Source organism: Scleropages formosus, chromosome 20 (assembly GCF_900964775.1).
Source record: "Scleropages formosus chromosome 20, fSclFor1.1, whole genome shotgun sequence".
Taxonomy (NCBI): domain Eukaryota; kingdom Metazoa; phylum Chordata; class Actinopteri; order Osteoglossiformes; family Osteoglossidae; genus Scleropages; species Scleropages formosus.
The window spans coordinates 20,142,439-20,163,611 of NC_041825.1; the positions used below are offsets into that span (position 1 = coordinate 20,142,439).

At 45.2% G+C, this 21,173-nt stretch overlaps 1 protein-coding gene across 6 annotated transcripts in view; it reads right to left on the reverse strand.

Moving 5' to 3' along the window:
- Positions 1 to 213: 213 nt before the first annotated feature.
- The window catches only part of tnrc6c2 (trinucleotide repeat containing adaptor 6C2), a 51,008-nt gene continuing 30,048 nt past the window's right edge, over positions 214 to 21,173 (reverse strand). For 3 of the 6 annotated variants that reach the window (XM_018762118.2, XM_018762114.2, XM_018762119.2), the window contains 19 exons: positions 15,667 to 18,099; positions 13,857 to 14,060; positions 13,252 to 13,418; positions 13,029 to 13,106; positions 12,797 to 12,854; positions 12,544 to 12,692; positions 11,851 to 11,997; positions 10,543 to 10,698; positions 10,120 to 10,239; positions 9,930 to 10,013; positions 9,327 to 9,555; positions 9,062 to 9,226; positions 7,514 to 7,699; positions 6,448 to 6,597; positions 5,899 to 6,009; positions 3,458 to 3,673; positions 2,885 to 2,958; positions 2,654 to 2,793; positions 214 to 737 (listed from right to left, as the gene is read on the reverse strand). In XM_018762118.2, coding sequence (XP_018617634.2) covers positions 389 to 737; positions 2,654 to 2,793; positions 2,885 to 2,958; positions 3,458 to 3,673; positions 5,899 to 6,009; positions 6,448 to 6,597; positions 7,514 to 7,699; positions 9,062 to 9,226; positions 9,327 to 9,555; positions 9,930 to 10,013; positions 10,120 to 10,239; positions 10,543 to 10,698; positions 11,851 to 11,997; positions 12,544 to 12,692; positions 12,797 to 12,854; positions 13,029 to 13,106; positions 13,252 to 13,418; positions 13,857 to 14,060; positions 15,667 to 18,099 — 5,216 coding nt within the window. In that variant the 3' untranslated portion in view covers positions 214 to 388. The remainder of the gene's footprint in view (positions 738 to 2,653; positions 2,794 to 2,884; positions 2,959 to 3,457; positions 3,674 to 5,898; positions 6,010 to 6,447; positions 6,598 to 7,513; positions 7,700 to 9,061; positions 9,227 to 9,326; positions 9,556 to 9,929; positions 10,014 to 10,119; positions 10,240 to 10,542; positions 10,699 to 11,850; positions 11,998 to 12,543; positions 12,693 to 12,796; positions 12,855 to 13,028; positions 13,107 to 13,251; positions 13,419 to 13,856; positions 14,061 to 15,666; positions 18,100 to 21,173) is intronic. The other 3 variants (XM_018762116.2, XM_018762115.2, XM_018762117.2) reach the window with 3 other exon arrangements.

A 21,173-nucleotide genomic window follows, 5' to 3' on the forward strand; every position in this document is an offset into this window, starting at 1 on the left:
TGTCTGTGTGTATTATTGTACGGAGGAGTTCTGGGTCATAGGATGGCAATGGCAGCTTTGAGACATTACTTCTAAAAAAACACCTCACGCAACGTCCTGGAAAAAAAATCCTTCTGTGTTTTCTTTTCTCCAGAACAGGCTTCAATACTTGAAAATGATTTTTCAGGAAAGCCAAAAAATAAATAAATAAAAAAGGATGCGCGCGCGCACACACACACACACACACACACACACACACACACACACACACAGAAAGGGTCAGCAGCCAGTAATGTTTTCCCAGGCTTCTGGTTCACAGCTCCATCAACTCTTGATTATCGCCACATGATTTGCTTGGTTTTTGCTCTAGTTTCAGTCTCTGGTTATCACCTCTGGGAAATTCATGATCCTACATGGACTCTCCACTCAACAGGTCCCCAGGAAGCAGTGTGTTGATTGGGGTGGGGCTCCCAATGACCCTGGCATCCTCTCCACTGGGGGGACCCCACAGACTAGAGTACTGCTGGACTCCACCCCACAGCAGGTCGCTGCTGGCCTTGGCTCCGCTTCCGAGGCCACCGCTGTTCCAGTGGCCTATGGCATGTGAGGTCCCTGCCCCCCCCAGCCGTGTTTGATTGGTGCCCTGGTTGGCCTGCCAGCTGGTGGTGGGCGTAAGGGACTGACCTTGTGCAAAGAAACGGTTCACATCCTCCTCCCCGGCAAACTCTGCCAGAATGGTGGTGTTTCCCAGCACACACCTGGAGAGATACATAAGAGCCAAAGCTGAGAAAAGTTGTCTTTACAATTTTCTCCATTTTCTGGGGGGTGGGTAATGAAATCACTCCATTATTTGTCATTTACAGTCCTGGAGAAGCTACTTCTCAGAGCAATCTTGGTACAAGTAGCTTTTTGTGACTAGATCTATGAATTTATAAATAAATAAACTTTTATCCCATTACACTTGCTACTTTCTTCTTGTTAGGTTTGACTTTTTGCATTCCGTTTTAACTTTAGCTCTTAGACACAATTTAGCAAAAGCTACTCATATATATATATATATATATATATATATATATATATATATATATATATATATATATGCGCACAATTTTAATGTAGTAATTGAACCCTAACAAGACAACCTTTCAGCACTTGCCACTGCTGTACTGCCTATGAACAAAGTTTATTCTGAGCAGCTCGAGAAAAATGTGGTATATGAAATGAACAGTTATAAATCGTTATTTCAGAATAAGTATTTCATGTGTAACCTAAATCAACTGCATTGTTTTTGGAAGATGCACATTTATTCTGAAACTGATGCCTGCAACACGTTCCAAAAAAGTTGGGACAATCGAGTTTACCACTGTGCAACACCACCATGTCTTCTAATAACACTTAAGGATCTGGGTACGGAAGACACCAGTTGGTTAAGTTTAGTGAGCGGAATTTTCCGCCATTCATCCATCGTACAGGTCTTCGGCTGCGCAACTGTACGGGGCCTTCGCTTCATAATGCGCCACACATTCTTAGTCGGAGACAGGTCAGGACTGTAGGCAGGCCAATCTAGCACCTGCACTCTCTGCTTACCAGAATCCTTGAATCTTTTCACTATATTGTGCACTGTAGAGGGTGAAATGCCCAAAATCCTACCGATTTGCTTTTGGGGAAAGTTGTACTCAAAGTGCTGGATTATTTGCTGATGCATCTGCTGGCAAATTGGCAAATCTCCAGCCATCCTTGCTCTTGAAGAACTAGGCCTTTCTTGAAGACTCCTTACATATACAGTAACATCACTTTGTTATTTCAACTTGTCACATTGTTATTACTCCTTAACTACCCCTGTTCAAACTTTTTTGGAACGTGTTACAAGCATCAATTTCAGAATAAACATATCTTAAAAAAACACAATGCAGCTGATTAGGGTAAACATAAAAAACTGTGTAAAGACAAGTATTTTGTTTGAATACATGTCAAAGTAAATGTACAAATCACTCCTTTTTGTTTTTATTAGCATTTTCCATACCATCCAAACTTTTTTGGAATTGGGGTTGTACAATCAGGACTCGATGTATACATATATATATACATACATACATACACACACACACACACACACACACACACACACTTTTCCCCATGAGTTAACAGTTTTAACACAGCTAGTATTGTAGCACATTAAAATGCCTAATTTGAATTAAAGCAACAATACTTCAGAAGATTTTAAGTTTTACTGAAGTCCATTTTTTGGATGGGTGCTTTTGAGTATATACATATAAATGTATAACATGTAAATACATACATTTTATATATACACATATTTTTTTTAAGGAACAGCACATTAAAGTGTTGTTTTTGACTACCCACCTCTACTCCACCCACAAATTCAAATAGCAGCATGTTGGTCTACAACTGCAAAGCTACTAGCTAGAAGTTGATTTTAAAGTTAGATTAACTGACTTACAAGCTGAAAAGTGTTTGCCCTTGTACTCCCATTTAAACACTCTGTCTACCCACAGAAAATGAAAGACAGCATTTGCGGCACAAAAAACTATTAATATGGTTCTGTGTAAGAAAATCTAGAAAGAGCAACAAGGCATAACGTGAGGTGTTTTGAAGCGTGAGGTGGGGAAACCAAATGCCCACCGATGACAAACATGACAGGACATCCACCTACATGTGCAGGGACTTCTGGGCTTTGGCGGCCTCCTCCTTGGAGCTGTAACGGACGACAGCATTGCCCTGCGTCAGATTGAGGTGGAATGTGATGAGTGGTCCGTGCTGCATGCACAGGGTCCGCAGAGTGGAGCCATCAATCTGTAGCAGAATTGGAACAGTCCCAAACCAAGATCATGCATGTAAGCAAGAACTGTCAGTGAGTGCATGGTGAAATGGTACATATAAATACCTGGGGGGTAAGATTTCGCAGAACCAGCCAGCTGCTAGTCCTGGTGGAGCTGTCAGTGCTCCAGGTGGTCCCCCCTGACATTAAAGACAAAGTGGGGGTGGGGAAAGAAGTCAGAAAGAGGAAGAGAGTCAGAAAGAAGATGACATACAAAACTGAAGAAGGAAAATTCTGAAGGCTGGAAAGAGAAGTGGGTGAAAAGTCACCCCAAGGCCACCATCCTGCTGCGGCAGCTGAGTTCTAGAGAGATTAACTGGAGAGTGTTGTGGCACACCACTACTCCACACTGCACTCTATTTTTTTGTTAAAAAGCAAAGTGTTCAGCAGCTTAGAGGCCCTTGTTAACAGAAACCTCAAAATTTCAGTTGGCGTAATAGGAGGCTGCCTCAACCACAGCTGGGAGTGCTCACCCACAGCTACAACTGTCAAGCATTACTGGGCCAGGCTATGGTATGACACCTGAACAAACGCTTGAGTCAGTAGTGCAGAAACATTATAACATCCCCACCCTCATCCCTGAGCTGTAAGATCCTACCCAGTCCTGCAGAAAGTTCAGCGCTAGTAAGGGGTGCTTACCTGAGGAGTAGGAGCTGCCCCAGCCTGGCGCCAGGCCCAGTGAGCTGCTGCCCCAGGTGGAGGAGGGCTTGGTGTTGGTCAGGCCTGGAGGGGGGCGGGAGGGAGCTGTGGTGCTGCGGGGACCTTGAGGTACCTTCCATAGATCGTGGGACAGGGAGGCCTGGGTGTGGGCATTAGGACCAGGGGACCAGGTGGACTTCCTGTCAGACAGTTTACCTGCAGAGCATGTGTGGGGGCACGTGCAAGAAAAAGAGAAGTGAAAAGCTGCTCATTTGTAGCTCTACACTGTTTCCTCAAATGTTCTTGCAGCAACAACTCATCTGCGAAATGTTAGGCTCATTAGTAGAAGCTTTTATTAGGAGCTTCATGACACTTAGGTAAGATATTCTGCAAAATGTTTGCCAGCCTGAAATGAGGACTACAGCTGGGAAAGACAAGTAAGACAGAGCAAATGACCATGACATCATTAAATCCATGTCAGACACCAGGTTCACTTTGCAGGACTTCACAAAGAATACCTTTTTTCTTTAGGTGGAAACAAACTACAGGAAAATCATTTCTGGCCTCCATATTATCCTAACATATAGATCATCAATATTTACATTATTTTGCAGATGCTTTTCCCCAAAGCAACTTCCAATGAACTCTATATAGTGTCATCAGCCCACACACCTTATTCACCAAAGTGACTTACACTGCTAGACACACTACTTACACTGGGTCACTCATCCATACATCAGTGGAACACACTGTCACTCACACACTATGGGCGAACCTGAACAGCATGTCGTACTGTGGGAGGAAACCGGAGCACCTGGAGGAAACCAATGCGGACACGGGGAGAACATGCAAACTCCACGCAGACTGAGCGGGGATTGAACCCACGTCCTTTTGCAGCACCCAGGCGCTGAGAGACGGCAGCGCTACTCGCTGTGCCACCATGCTGCCCCGATAGAAAAATATTGATCAAATAATATTCTGCTCTTTTCCTTGAACTCCATAATGTTGACTGCAGGAAATAAAACACTTTTCAATTCAAACTGCCCATTGTAACACAAATAGAGCAGTCAGTTTCTAAAGAATTTTCCCCTGAAACCAATACAAACTGGCACACAGTGAAAGCGCACAAATACAATCAACAGCTGAGGAACACTATAACATTCAAGGTGCAGAGTGAGTTTCATATCACTGGATTTATCAGCTACCTTACATACCATGAACTCTGTTAACCTGGTTTAAAAGTGTACTTTATTTCTCTTCATCTCAAGCACTGTCCACATAATGTAAAGTTTATGTACAAATACAACATGAGACAGAGAGGAAGACAGGCATACTACATGGTTCTGTACAAGGGTCTGAGGTCCTTGAAAAAGCACAAATCGCAGATCTTTGCACACAATCTGTAAATGTGTGCACCAAACCATTACTCTTATCAAGCTAGAATATAAGTGATCCCCTGCCAGATGTATACTCAATTTAAAGTTTTCTGTAGGCCAAGCAGATATGCGCCTGTGTTAACTTCACAGTATTTGATAACAGCCATCAACTATCTTTGAGATACTTAATCTGAATATTTAGTTTTGGCTGAGAAAAGGTGGAAAGCGGTTTTGTGAGAAAGGACGAAAACTTGCAATAGACAAGAAAAACATTTTCAAATGCCTGAGAATTGCTGAGGAGGAACTACAATGAGACATTGAAACAACTGATAAAGTCTCAATGGACAGAACAACATACAAAAAGGAAGTTCTCTATCTAAATTGCTGAGCAGTCTTCCAGACATGTGAGATATGCATAAACCAAAAGAATCAAATGCTTTGCATGGGAAAGGTGTTTTTTTTAAAATAAAAAAAAAAAAAAAACATAAATGGAAATGGACAAACAATGAAATGTATACAGGCAGCAAAGCTGATTTTAGCACATAGCACAGGAGTGTTATGACATCATAAAAAAGGTCACATCCCAAAGTTTCAGTGTAACCCTGTCGAAGAATCTAAAACAAACATTTAAAAGTTATAAACCTTTTACATTATCCAAAAGCGTAGCATACATTAAGGGTCAAATGGTGACGTTAAATGCGTTGCACATTTTACAGAAAGGGGCAAAAGTAAAGGACTCATCTACTGACACATGTGAACAGTGCAGTTTTAAAGTTAGACCTTTACACTAACAAGCAGAGAACATGAAGTGCAGGATGGCCCTGCTTAGCAACAGCACAGACACCACAATCAAGCTGTGTCTGGTGGTTACACAGAAATACACATCACTACAGAGGACATGTATATCAGAGAAAGTACACACGGTTAAAGTGGGATAACGCAATGTTCCTGCAGTTACATGTTGTACCCAGTATACGGGACAGAGCCGGGGGGGGGGGGGGGGGGGTGCTGAAGTAGTTGGGGCATGGGTCAGCGAATTGGGTGAAGGAGCCAAGGGAGCTGTACCTGCAGCTTCATCGTCCGGGGAGGACAAATTGAACGAACTACTGTAGACACTGACTGGCCAGTCACCGGTGGGAGGCGGAGCCTCGTTCTGAGATGACGTTGGGGAGGAGCCTATGGTGTTCCCAGAACAGAAGATGAGGGATTGGGGGAGAAAAGAAAAAAGAAAATAATAAAAGCGATTCTGTAATAAAGGGGCGGGGGGTTATGCTTCTGGTGCTGGGTATTGTCTAGTGAATTGACCTGAAAACTACCGGTGGGTTTTTGTTCAATAGCAGCCAAACTCTACGTCATGGGACAACTGGTGTGGTCATGTGGCGAAGAGCAGAAGCAACAGCAGTGTACTGAGGCCTGCAACCAAGCCCCATTTTAAGTACCATTATTCACTGTGAAAGTGAACGGACACCCCTTTCTTTGTTTCTGTTAATGTCAGTCACTTTGGTCTTCAGCACTGAAAGTGATATGGCATTCATCTGACATTACTTTGCAGCTGCTGATCCTGAATGCTCATCTTCAGCTTCTAAAGAAAGCTTTTCCTTCCACCATCCTTACCTCCATTTCGGTCTCTGAGCAAGAAACGGTTCACATCCTGGATATTTGTGTTTATGGTGGGACCACTGATAACGCTTCCTGGGGTCATGTTGGGGTCTGTCTCTGGGTCAATATTTTGTAACCCTTTCCAGGGCACTCCTGGGCAGAACTCTGTACACAGAGAATAGTTGTACTGTAAGTTTAATCAAGGCATTACAATCAACAACAAGAGTTCATTGAAAGAGTTTGTCCAAGAAAAGAAGGAAAAAAAAAAATTTACCATCTTCCATCTAGTTATTAGTCAGGATCAGAGTGATCCAGAGACATTTCCAAATTAATATTTAAGAAAAGGGGTACACCCTTATGTACACGTTTTCAAATTTGCTGGATTAATTCTGGTTAGATCACTTTTGAAAAGTTATATATATATATATATATATATATATATATATATATATATATATATATATATAAAAAAAAAAAAAAAACCCACCACAGTTCTTTAAGTACATTTTGAAGCAGAAACCTTTCACAGGTCCAGTCATAGCCACTTGGATATCTCACTAGAAACAGCTAGATATTCTGGTAGACATTTTACAAGTGGACTTGAGTCAAGTGGTCAGGGGTTTTCAATTTCAGTTATGAGATCTTGGTACATTAAATATAGCGGGCAAATTTAGACTGTATGAAAATGGGAAATGCTGCACTCGAGTGGGCAAAAAGAAAAAACCACACCTTAGAACAAACCCAAAGAGAATTACAAAGTTGGGGAAACATCAACCCTGAAGCCTTAATTTTATTCAAGACCAGTAATTCAAACAGACTACGGCCTGTTCAGAGGTTAATAGTGGATTTAGAATAGTGGTGGGGGTACAACAAAGGCCCTTTGATTAATTCATCATATAATTTCAGCAATACTAAATTAATAATTGAATAAGTACAAAAACAAATGAGGTGGACTGAAAATCTTCCACAAATTGATCATATTTCTAATGTATCACTCACTGTTCAATGGATACGTGAGTAAACAGTTTGGAATTGTAATTGAGATTGACATTCCCTATGGTGTGGTGTATTTTTCTCTTACCTGGTGGCCAGTTGATATTGGTGCCATTGGAGATCTTGTCACTGCTATTTTTTCCCTGCCCCCAACTGTCTGGGGGGACCAGAGGGCTGGCAGGTGATTCAGAGCTGGGCATCAAATTGTACGGGCTGTAGGCATCATCCATTGGAGGCTTCCCAGGGTGGCCCAGGTTGGGTCCAGGGATGGGTCCTGGGGGTAAGAAAAGAAGACGCAAGCTTTCGTGACTACAGCCCTACCAGTCGATGACGTGCAAATGCAAGCGGCAGTGAGAATGACTGGCTACAGCGGGAAAGGTTCTTGTGACCACAGGCTGTCACACTGCTCAAAAGCCTGAGAGCAGCAGAAGTGTAGGGACATTGTCTTAAAGCTTTGACTTCTTTGATATCATTGCATTTTTTTTTCAGTTCCAGTTTGGATACAAAATACAGTAATACCTTGCCCTACGTCATTAATTGGTTCCATAGGGCGCGACTTAAGTCGAAAAATGATGGAAAGTGAAATAACCCCTAAAAAAAATGATTTAGACCAAACCCCTAATAAGCATTCCCCTTAAGTGTATACACTTCAATTAATGTTAAAGTAAAGAGAAAACAAAAAAAAATTAAAAAAAAAAAGGCAGGTAAATTTAAGCTTTTAATTGATTTTACAGATTACAATATATTTTATAATGTTTATTTTTATTTGTTTTTACACTTTTTTTTTTTTTTTTAGTTTACGTGATTAAGTTAACAATTTTTAATATTTTCGGCTGACCGACAGTTGCGTCAGCCGACTGAAGACAAATTGTATTTTTCCCATATGTATTTACCAAAAAATAACGTAAAGTCAAAATCGACGCAACACGAAACAACGTAGGGCGAGGTATTACTGTAAATGTTTTTGCGTGTATACTTGGCAACCAAAACACAATGGGCATACAGTTCCGGTCAAAAGAAGAGTAAATCTGACAGCAGTATGAGGCCACTTACCTTAGGGGTCATTTCAAAAGAAAAGCCTCAGATTTGATCAACTTCAAATCAGCCCATTAATACTTCATACATTTTTAAAAGGTACTGTTTCAGAGTTGGCACTTTTAAAGAAATTGCAGCAATATTCTCACATTTGTGTGTATAGCATTTTAGAGATTGAGATATGAGATCAAGCTAATGATAAGAAAGAGGAAATACTAGTTTGAGGTATTATTTTTGACACAAAATATGCAGTGCTAAAGTTGTTGGTGCCTCTAAGCCACATGGAACTGAAACAACTCCATATCATATGATTTGCAAGTAAACTGAAAAAACAGCACAAACCCTTTTGTTGTGCTGCGCACTTGTCAAAACAACATTAAGAGTATACATACAAAAGACCAGGAGTGAATGAGTGACTGCAATCATGCCACTGCTAAGACTGCATGCTAGTTTGTAGCTAAGGCTCCTGTTGTGGGACATACTTTCCTTTATTCAGACTTGTATACTGCTTTGGAGAAAAGCATCTGCCAAATGCACGAACATAACTGTGTGCACATATGACCAAGTGCTGGTGCATACACTTATGCAAGTGTTGCAGTACCGTGCTTGTTGAGGTTGGTCTCCAGGTGAGCGGGGCTTCCCGCGAGATTCTCCATGGAGTTGGCGTGTGTCCACTGGGACAGGCGGGACTGAGGCTGAGCTGAGTCCTTCAAAGTCGTGCCGCCCACCTCCATGCAGTTTACATTCATATTGGTATTCAGTCCAGCTAAGTGGTGAGATTGCAGCAAAACAAGTAAAAGTCAGTAGATGCTCAATGAGAACTATTACCAAGACAGGAGGGAGAGAAGGACTTTGCCTGCACTCACAGAGTTGGTAGGGCGCGTAGGAGTTGGGAGAAGACTGCGGCTCTTTGGTCTGCAGGTCGGAGAGGCCTGTCGCCTGGGGGTGGGGTGGAAAAGAGTCCAGGGTTGATTTACCGGTGCCAGGGTGCAGGCCAGAGTGAGGAGTCGGCTGCTGTTTCATGAGCAGGGCCTGAGCCAGCTGACGCTGATGTTGTTGGATTTGCTGCTGCATGTTATTGATTGTACGTGCAACCTGCAGTGGGATAAAATGAATTGCTATTACACCCAGAAATATGGAAAAAAATGCACAAAGCTAAAAGCATAAACACAGCAGAAGGTATTTTATGACCAAAAAAAATTTTTAAAACCACATCCTAACTTAAATTACTAAGGCTTTCCTTTTGATGTTTATCTGCTAGATGTTAAACAACCAAACATCAAGAACTAATCAGAAGCATCACCTAACCCCAACCTTCAGGCTTTTTAAGCTGAGGCTAAGCAGATAAGCAGCATTCTGAATTTTCTCTAACACTAGCTTTTAACAAGTCTGTGTCATATGGTTTGAGAGTACATTGGGAAAAAACAGCAGACCACATCTTATCAGTGATAAGACAATGAAACACTTACTTGCTGCTCTTGTTGTCTGAGGGAACTGGAGACATTGCGCTGCGCCTGCATCATCTGCTGCTGGATTTGTAAACGCTGGTAGGCCTGTGGTGAGAGGGGCCAAGCCTCATCAACTCAGTATTACCGAGAACAAAAGTCAAGGCAAGGATTCATAGGAGTCGTCCCCAAAAAAACAGGATGAAGAACTCACCATTTGCAGTTGCTGTAGTTGGTACAACAGAGTCATTTGTTGAGGGTTTATTGGTGAGGTTAAAAGTGCAGGATTCAGACCAATGTTTTTTGCTGCAAACTGCAAGAGTTGTGCTTGAACCTTGAAAACAACCACAACAAAACAATCAACTACAAGTTCACCATTTCAGTTGCTAGAGTATTACACAAACCTGCACGAAGGCAGAACAACTATTTGCAATCAACCATATGTATATCTACAAACAGAAAAAGATTTATATACATACTACACAAACTTATCACACAGCATGTTCACATCTACCCAACTGTGAAACCACTGATGATTAATGAGTTTAAACCGCAACAATGTGTTCTAGCTGCATTTCTTTAAGCGTGTACGTGACAGAGGGTGAGGCTGCGGGTGTGTCTGAAGGATGGGGCTAACCTGAGGGGAGAGAAACTGAGGCACTTGAGCACGGAGATTAGGCTGGGAGGAGTTGAGAGGCGGCACTGATGGCTGAGTGGGCGGAGGCTGTGGTGGCGGTGGCTGCATGGCCCGGGTTTGTGCTGCTCCGCTACTGACAAACATTCCGCTCTGCATCTGCGGGAGCACAAGGCAAAGGAATTGATGGAGGAAAAGGTGTGAAGAGGTGGTATGCAAGGCACAGCAAGTGTGACTGTCACCATGCGCTTGCTCTTCGCCTGTGCAGAGAATGACAATACAGGGGTGAGACCGTTTGCAGTCACTACAGCTAACACCATAAGGTGACTGAAATTGGTGTTACAGGAAATCTGAGCGCTGGCCTGGTGCATCTCACAAAGTCAGTTGCATCTAGCCATTTAATTGAAATCTTTACAAGGTAAGGGTTCCCACAAAGAGAAGCCTGTGAAAGGCATGCCACAGCTTCTCTTCTCTATAGAGGCTCCTCATCTTGCACAATACAACTGAGACCAGAGAGCTAGTGTCACAATCAAACAAACATTGATGCATACATCCATCAATGTGTTTAGATTCTTCAAAAGATTTCATATACAGCTACAATAAACTACTTTGTAAAAGTTCAATATTCTTACCAAGCTCAGTTTACCTTATGATTAAAATCAATTTAAAATGACTGGGGGGGGAAAAAGAGATCTTAAAAGCTTCAAATGCAAAGTGCTCACTCATTCATTTCATACACATATGCACCAATTATCTTACACTAAGCACATCAGTTAAGGTAGTTTCACCCTGTTTGGGTGCATTTCACTCATGCATATTGGCTGTGGGCAGAATTGCAGGTTGCATTCGCTCCACAAGACACCGAAATGTTAGAAAAGGGATCGTAACACAAATTAAAATAAAAATTTTAATCTGAAAGTGTTGCAACCACTCACACAGAGACAGTGTACCTGCACTGGGTAAAATCAACAGCAATCACTTAAGAACCCGACACAAAAACACTGCAAGTTCCAAAGAAGCCAGCTATGTTTAACATTTACACTTTAAATTACAAAACATGCCAGCATTAAATTGTCCTCAACACATCCACTTTAAGGAAACACATGTATGCTGTGCCTTAAAGAGGGTCATTGCATCTGCTGAATTGGAAAACGCTCTAAATCATGGAGTAAGATCTATCCAAATCACAGCAGCCCCATCTCTTTAGACTACCAATTGCCTTGATCCATGGTGCCATCTGCAACATTGCCCATGAATTATGTCCTCCGCAGAACCCTGGGCAAACACTTAAATGTAAACTACAAAACCAACCTGTCTGTTGTTCAAGTTTTGCATGGCCAGCCCCGAGGAGACCCCCCCCAGGACATGGCTGGGGAGGGCGTTGCTGGACAGTGCGAGCTTCAGGCTGGGAGAAGGCATAAATGGTGAGGTTGGGGCATCTTCTGCCAGGCCACCGTCCTGCAGTAGGCACCGGAGCAGGGGAGGAGTTAAAAACCCTGCTGCTTTATACTGAACTCATTGGTGTCAGTGCAAGGATTTATTTTTTAATGATTTGTTGTGAACTGGCGCCCCCTGTTTTCCATATATATTAGGAAAGAAATGCACATTCGACAATGGAGAAACGCAGTATTTCTAAGTACAACGGTGAGGTCACGTTAAGGGGCTGCCCTTGGTCAAGGACATTTTTATCTAGCGTCAGCTAACAACGAGATAACAGCTAAGACCAGAAATGAGTTACGATTTCAGAAACAATACACAACTGGTAAGACACTTCAGCATTATCTTCGGTTACCATTCAACTTGTTTCATCTACAGGAAAACACCGCAGCTGTTTATGTGACTTAAAATGACATACAAACGAAACACATTCATTCCCTGGTTCCCCATGTAAAAGCGATTAAGGATGTGAGCAACCACAATGACGTGTAGATGATATTGTTCAGTGGAGATGTGGTTTCGTCAGCCACTGGTGGATTTCTCTCATTGGAAACAGGTGGAACCTACCTTTTCGAGGAAGGGGGCACGATCTGATGAGGACTCTTTGGAGATGGCTGAGGGTCGGCAACCCAGTGTTTTGTTGATCAGGCCGTTGTTGTAGTCAGAGGCTCCCATCCCCCGCTTGTCGAGTTCTGTTTTCTTTTCCAACAATGCACCTGCAAACAGCAGTTGCGTCAGGGTCAGTGCATAAAGACAACATGACAGTAAACAGCCACTTGGAGAGGAAGAACGAGTGCTTCAGTTACGTGGAGATACTAACTCATTGCCTGATCCAGGTTCATATTGTTGCTCTTCAGAGCCTCCTCCGCCGGGTCTCTCTGTATACAAAGAAACTTGGTCAAGACTATAAGGCAGTTAATAACACAGCCCCCTGCTCATTCAGTCAAAACAATTAAATATATCTAATTAGTCCCTAATATGTTCAAAAGGCTGGACTAGGACTGGAGTTGTAGTATACTGTGTATACAGAGGGGCTGCAATTTGCCACTCACCGGGAAGCCCATGTCTGTGAGCTGTTTGATCAGGCGGTTCATCATCCAGGCATCATCCTGCTTGCTGGGCACCTTTCCCTTCGATGGGAGAGAGGACATGATTCAATGGCTGTGACAAACACAGTCATGCTGCATTAGCCATGCTAACAGTAATTTCTGTAACGTGGAACAGTTTATGATCATATTCTCTTTACTCCTCCCAATTCCACTGAACATTGCTCACCTTCTGTGGCCCCTTCTTGGGAGGATTACTCCAGGAATTGCAGGAAGAGTTGCTCTCCTGGGAGGCTGTACTGTTCCACATCTCACCATCATCATGCTCCCACTGTCCAGCAGAAAGGTTCAGGTCCTCCCCACCCCCTCCCCAGCTGTCTTGCATAGATTTAGGGGCTGTGGCAGGGGGGAATAACATTTACTAGCACAATATTAAGGAATACATATCTGCCTTGCAAACTGAAGGTTCCCAATTCTTGTACGCTTCATCAAGGCACTTCCAATGAACTAATAAATTAATACCACCCTGGTGTACGAATGGTTAAACCATTGTAAAGATTTTTTTTTTTTTTTTAAATAAATCACTGCCTTTAACTTCAGTGACACAGTTTAGCTACCAGATGCCAGTCTTGCAAAACAAATGACATGCATCATCTTGATGCCAGAGTATCCCTTATGAACTAGTAATTGAACTGAAAATGAGTGCATAAAATCCTGTGGCCCCTAGTTGAGAACTCACAGGTCAAGGAATCTGCTGTGACCATGTGATTGAGACATTTTTTGCTTTGTATAATTCAATATTTAAGATATTTATTTTTCAGGACAGATTGTTACCTGACTTGCAGGGGAGTGATCCTTGGGGTGCACCTCCCCTGTTGTAGGGCCCTGGGGCTTCGTGCCCACTCTCTCCCCAACTCCCGCAACCACTAGGAGGCTTGCCCCAAGCTGCGGTGCCGTTGTCCACTGTGGTGGCAGGGGGGGTGGGCTCTGCCCACGAGGATTCGGACTTGGACTGGACATTGGGAAGCTCTCCCCAGCCTGACAAAAGACAGAAATCCTGTATCCCTTGACAACTTAAAAAACACCAGCAGAAATTCAACACGAGAATAGCATTCTTTGCCACTGTATGCTTTATTTATAACTGTTCTTTCGTGGTCAACATGACACTGATGAGGAAATTCATGAAGTTCACACTCCTGGCTGCAGAGCACCCTCACATTACATTAACGTATTTAGCAGACGCTTTCTCCAAAGCAACTTCCAATGGATACTATGTAGTGTTATCAGCCCACACACCTTATTCACCAAGGTGACTTACACTGCTAGATACACTACTTACAATGGGCCACTCATTCATACATCAGTGAAACACATACACTCTGTTACACTCATACACTATGGGTGAACTTGAACAGCATGTCTTTGGACTGTGGGAGCAAACCTGACCACCTGGAGGAAACTCACGCAGACACAGGGAGAACATGCAAACTCCACAAAAACTGAGTGGTGATCGAACCCACGTCCTCTTGCACCATCCAGGCACTGTGAGACAGCAGCACTACTCCCTGTGCCACCATGCCGACCCGATACAAAAATATCGATCATCAAATAATATTCTGCTCTTTTCCTTGAACTCCATAATGTTGACTGCAGGAAATAAAACACTTTTCAATTCAAAGGTGATAAGGGACACCAGCTGAAAGTGCTCCGTCTGGCTAAGGGAATAGTGGCCATGCCTATTTAACTTTTGGCCAGTATTGCCTTGAGCCGACTGTGCACACAGTACCACGCCTGCCTGCTGGCTCCAGTGCGTCTTTGACTTCGACTGTGCGCCAGGGTGGACAGCAGGTGGCGCCTGATCCATCCAATTATGGCAGCCTGCAATTGTTTGCATATGGTTTCCTCCGACAATGGCACATTTCCTACAGCTCGGACACCAGTACCAGCTGGCCACTTTCATCTCTCCCTTTAACCATCCAGTGACATTTGCATATATTTACAGGGAATTTCAAGAGGTAAAACACTGCATTGCTTATCACTGCAGCAGCAGCTGTGTTTTGCAGGATGATTCCCATGAGATACTAGTAACTTTTACATTACTGTGTGCTTTCAAAGCACAGTGTGTTAACTGCCAGCATTTCCAGGTTCCCTAATCAATGCCCTGAGGGTCAGCTGCTTTCCTCTGTACATCCAGCCTGCTAAAAATCAAGCGCCACTCCAGGTACAAAAAAAGAAAAAAGCTCCTTTCTAGAATTACTGCAAGAATGACAATTCTACTGATTTCTACTTAATGACCTGCAAAACATCATGAAACTGTGTGCTGGGGTACTTAAATTTATTTATATTTTAATTAACATATGTATTTATGCCACGTTTGTCAGTCTGCATTTTCATTTTTGTCATGTTCTTTGTATTATTTTGGTCTATCGCCAGTTCTGTACAGCTTTAAACATCTAGCAAGTCACGAATGACGAGAATAGTTCGAGTTGAGACAGACTGCGACTAAGGGGGGGGGGGAAGACTGAGGCGCCTGGCCGGTCACTGTCCTGCTGTTAGCCTAGTCCTTCCCTCCAGGTACCACATGAACAGATAAGATGTTTAACGAGTTCTTGAGCCTGTGGAGGCAGAACAACACAGCTCTTACCTTGTGCCACAAGCGGGGGTCGGTTCTGGGGTGCTCCGGGCTGGTGAGGTGCTGCTTTGGGCGAGCCGTTGTTGTTACCACCGTTGCTGGGGGCACTGTGGGCATGGCTCGGGATACTGGGCTGGTGGTGGTGTGGGTGATGGTGGTGCTGGTGGTTGGTGTTGCTAGGAGCTGAGGGGTGGCCCCCGCTGCCGCCGCCACCACCAGCAGCCGAGTTACTCTGGATCACAGGGTTGTTCCTGTCCCACATGTTGACAGTCTTGTTGTAGGCGCTCGGGTCTCCCCAAGTTGAGGTACCGTCGTCAATCTCCATTTTGCGGCGGACAGATGGTGGCGAGGGCTCTTCCCAGCCGGTAGGCTCCCCAGTTGGCTCCTGCTTCCCGCCTGGTCCAGCCACAAGACCCCCCCAACTGGAGCCACTCTGTTTCACCGAGTTTGGACCCCCCCACGAGCCCATGGTGCTGGTGCCATTGGTGCCTTCCTGGGGCTTCCCACCCCAGCCAGCTGGGGGCACAGTAGGACGCTGTGGTTCACCCCAGCCTCCAACACCTGGCGCTGGCTTTCCCCAGCCACGGGGGGTCTCCTTCCAACCGGGGCCATCCCCTTCCCAGGACGTGCTTGTGCCATTCTTTTTCTCGTCACTAGGCTCTCCCCAGTCTCCTGCAGTGTTGCTGCCCCCTCCACCTCCATTACTCCAGCCCTGGGAGGATTTAGGGACCTCGCCCCAGCTGTGCGCTTTAGCCTTGATAGGTGGGTCATCCCAGCCAGGGGACTTATCCTCGGAAGCCCAGGTTTGTCCATTTTTGGCGCTGTTGCCATTGGGACCTCCAGTACTAGCTTCACCCCAACCACCAGAGCCATTAGAGGCCTTTTTGCTGACAGGTTGCTCTCCCCATCCAGATGTAGGCTGGGTGGTGGGTGGGGCAGACACACCCCAGCCAGAAACAGCTGCAGTACCCGTTCCTGACCCCTCGCTCTTCCCACCCGAGTCAGGCCTCTGAGAGGTGCTGGTGGTCTGGTTAATACCTTCGAGAGTCACTGGGGGCACAGCTGAGGTGGTGCTGGAGGATGAGCACCAGGCCTCTGTCCCCATGTCACTCTTGTGTTCAGTGCGAGACGCCTCCTCCATCTCCCAAACGGTATGTTGGCGGACTGGGGTCTGGCCCCAGCCTGTGTTGCACAGCACACGGGGGTCAAGGTCCTGGCGTGGCAATGGGGGTGCAACTTCCATGCTAGAGGACCTTTCCCTCCGGCGTGAACGCCCATCCAGGCTGTCACTGCTACCCTCACTGGCTGGGGCATTGGTGGCCCGTGTCCAGGAGTTGAGCTGGTCCTGGGGAGGGCTGCCTGCAGACTCCCATCCTTTGGCCTCACCAGAATGTTTGGCCCAGTCTGTGGATTGCCCCCAGGCTCCGGCAGCCCCGCTCCCATTCCCATTCCCTCCACGACCCCAGGCAGTGAGGAGACCTGAGGCATTGGCCTGCACTGAATCCCAGGAGGAATCTTTACAGCTGGACAACTTGGCTTCCCCGTTTCCCCAAACAGAACCCCCTTCCCCATTGACCTGTGAGGCTCCTTGAGGAGACTGGGCGAGGGAGCCCATCCCCACAGACATCCCTCCCCAGCTGGGCAGGCTATGGATGGGGCTCAGAGGCTCCCGTTTAGTGTGATTTGGTCCATCAGTGTTAAGGTTCTGAGGTTCAATGCTGAAAGACACATTCGTGGACGGGGAGGGGTGCGGATCTGAGGCATCGGGAGACGGCATGCCCACCCACGTGCTGCCGTTACTGCTGCCCCCTGCAAGGTTGCCATTGGCGATGCCCATATTGCCGTTCCCACTGCTACCCTGAGCTGGCGCGGCATCTGCTGGGCCACAGAGGTTGGGGGAAGGAGGGTTATTACCCCCCGAACCGCTGGCCCCCATGCCAGCCCCTTCATGTCCAAGCACAGGCCAGGCAGCAGGGTTGGCGTTAGGATTCAGGTTCAAGTTAAAGTTGGAGGAGCCCCAGCAGGGCTGGCCCCGGCCTCCCACTTGTAAGCCGTCTGTTTTGCCATCCCCAGTGGCAGAGGGAATGTGGGGAGACCCAGAGCTCCAGCCCCGGCTGGCTCCACCCTGGCTGGAAGCCATATTTCCCGAGTGGTTGGCGCTGGTTTTGCTGCTGGAGTGGTGAGCCGGGAAGTGGCCCTGCTGGCCGGCCCCTGTGGCCATTCTCACGCTGCTACTGCTGACTTCGGCAGAGCCGTCAGTGTCTGCAATGCATTCTGAGACTACGTGGCTGTCACTGCGTGAAATGGAAGGCCACGCCTCCGTGTCGTTTTCGTCAATGATCACTTGATCCCAGCTGGTGCTGCTGGCATCACTCCGACTGGTATTCGGGAGTCCCCAGTGGGGATTCTCATACTGGGCTCCTGAGCTACTTTGATGGGGTAACTCTGCAAAAGACAGAAGAGACAAGAATTGGCACCTGCTGCGCATCAAGAAAAACACTTAATAAAGCTCAATTTGCACAAATATGATGAATTAGCTGCTGAGCACTCAAGCAAAACCTAAAAACAAGAAAATTTCAGCTTTGGAGCAAAGCTAGATGTACCATTAAAATGGTGACAAATCTAAAATCTGACTTTGGACTAATAAAAGTTAATAAGAGATAATCTGCTGTCTTCATATTAGAATGCACGTTCTCCGTCACTTGACTCGTGCACTGTGGCAACAAGGGTCAGGGTTGAAAAGCCCTTGCGTGCCTGGAGAAAAACCAACACAGCTCATTGTATACCACTACTCATTCCCTGCTTTATAAATGCTTCTCTGCGGGAACCTGGTCAGCAATACACACGCCTGTATACAAAATAAACCCACAAAGACTAGCCCACCCGAGCCAGAACATTGCACAGCTCAGATATGAATAAGTTTGGACTTGGAACAACTTGCATAAAATAAACTGGTATCCTCCCACTAAAGGAGGGAGTATGAATGGGTTGGAGCACTTGAGAGTCAGAATTTGCCAGCTGTGGGGATTGTTTCACTTCTTGAAGAACTTTAGGTAGTACCATGTGACTTTTAATATGTAAAGAAAGCAGATGCCAATCCATAAAAATGTGATTGTAGCACAGCTCCTAGAATTAAGAAACTGATGGTGCCAGAGTGCCGAACCAGGAACTGCTAAAATGAGTTAAAGTTTTAGATCACACCATACAACCATTCAAGGCAAACAAGCAATTTGATCAAGCTACTTGCTCTCAACTGATACAGTCAACATTATCCAGCTGTATAAATGGGTAAATAATTTTAAGTAGCTTAACATAAGTCGCTTTGGAGAAAAGTGCCAGCTAAACGAATAAAAGTAAATGTAACGTAAACTGAATACTAACTTTCATCACAAAGCAGGGAAACATTAATGAGGCAATAAAACGTACTCAACTGGCACTCAGTGGCCTGTCATACAAATTTTTATCTTACGTTCTTGAGTTCTACCAAGTGAAGCAAGCACGCTGACAGCTTGGCTCAGCTTTTATAAGTCACAGAGAGGAAGCAAACATGGTGAACAGTAACAGAGAGAAGAAAAGGAAAACAAGAATTGATCTGTTGAGTCAGTACTCTACATGTAATCATGTGAGAGATTTCCTGTCTCAAGGCATCCTGGCAGCATCATCTCTCCAAAAGGTACATAGAATCCCAAAGTGAAAAGTTTGTCTCATTGCATGATTACCATTTACCAACACCTACCAGCATCATGTCATCGACGTGCAGCAACCGCTTATTCATACTTCTGAAATGAGATTTATTAAGCCACTTCTCAATTAATTCCACTCATACAGGTGAGCATGTATACAAAAAAGAAAGGTGGAAAAACAACTAAGACTTAACAGTTTAAGAATTCTTACCCCTCAAGTTAAAGTTCAGTTCCATCAGCTCACATGGCAATTTGCGCAATTAATGTTATAATCAGGCATGGATGAAACAATATACAGAAGTCACTATCACTTGGTCACATACCGTGCAAACCATTTCCAGATAATATTAGATGCAACGCAACAAGCTTCTGTTCCTCGCTGTCCTTTATAGTTCAATTTTTTCCCCCATCACCATGCTTATCTCTCTGGAACAGAGCGCCTTATCGCAGAAGGCTGTCTATTTAGTCGCCGACTTCGCTTGTGGCCCCACGGACAGCACCCACACCTCTTTTCACACTGTCCAGCCCACTCGCCGATGGCTGCCGAGAGCAGGTCACAAATCACAAGCACTGCTGGCCAGGACTTACAAAGAGATATGCACTGACCCTTAGTCAAAGCACAATATGCCTCAAATGAACCTCTCCCCAAACAGACCACAGCTCATTGGTACACATTTACAATTGTTTATTCATTTAGTTACACTTTTACAAAATGAGGTTTACACAATAAGGATTTACAAATATGCAGAGCTAGTTAATTTTTCACTCCATCAGCTCAGGATATTACAGAAGGACATGGGATTTTAATCCAAGTCCTTTTGATTGCAAGGCAACAGCTCCAATCAGCATGGCACCTGCTGGCCCAATACTGCGTATTCATAAGCTACATGCACGTACTACTACTGACACAGATTTGTCACACTTAAAGATATTTGTCATTGCCAACAACCACTTGTCCTGAGCCGGAGCCTAACCCGGCACGAGGCTAAAAGGGGGGGGGGGGACACACACCCAAGACGGGACACCAGTCCGCTGCAAGGCACCCCAAGCAGGGCTCGAACCCCAGATCCGCCACACATCAGGCACTGGCTGAACCCACTGCACCCCCCCCCCCCCCCCACCCTTAAATATATTGTAACTTGGTAAAGATAACTCAATGTGTACTCATGAGACAGTGTAACACTCCTCAGCTTTATCCAGTAAACGATGCCACTCACACACACCTGCATTTTAATACTCCTCATGGTAAGGTGCATTCTAACAGGAACCGGACAGAAAGGCAACATGCATTAACAGCCCTCATGTGACACTGTGCTTCTGGTGCGGACAACAGTAAACTGTTCTATCCAGAAACTGCAAGAAACAACACAGGTGCAGCAACAGCTCAGGTGCAGCATACGCTCGGGAATCCAACGCACACACACTCACCCTCTCTCTCTCGGGGGAGACCAGGGTTTCATCTACTACTAAAGATCCCGTTACTGCAACCTGCTGTGACCCAGAAACCCCACAGCCTTCCCTACAGACGCTGCCCCGCGACACCAGTGCATGGGGCTCTGAGCCACGTTTAACTGCAAGCTGTGAAGACAAACCAGGGCAGAGACAGTGGCATCGCGCCTGTCCATATTCACAGAGCATCAGCATGGGACAGCAAATTTGTGCTGGTGCCACGAAGAACACTTGGCCGACACCGCAGCGTCATCTCAGCACCCGAGTGACTGTCGCTGGGGAAATATTTGTTTATTTCTGCCTGATCTGCTCCAGCATGACTTGAGCAACCCAGAAGATAAGGAGAAGAAGAAGGGGGGGAAAGAAAAAAAAAAAAAAAAAAAAAAA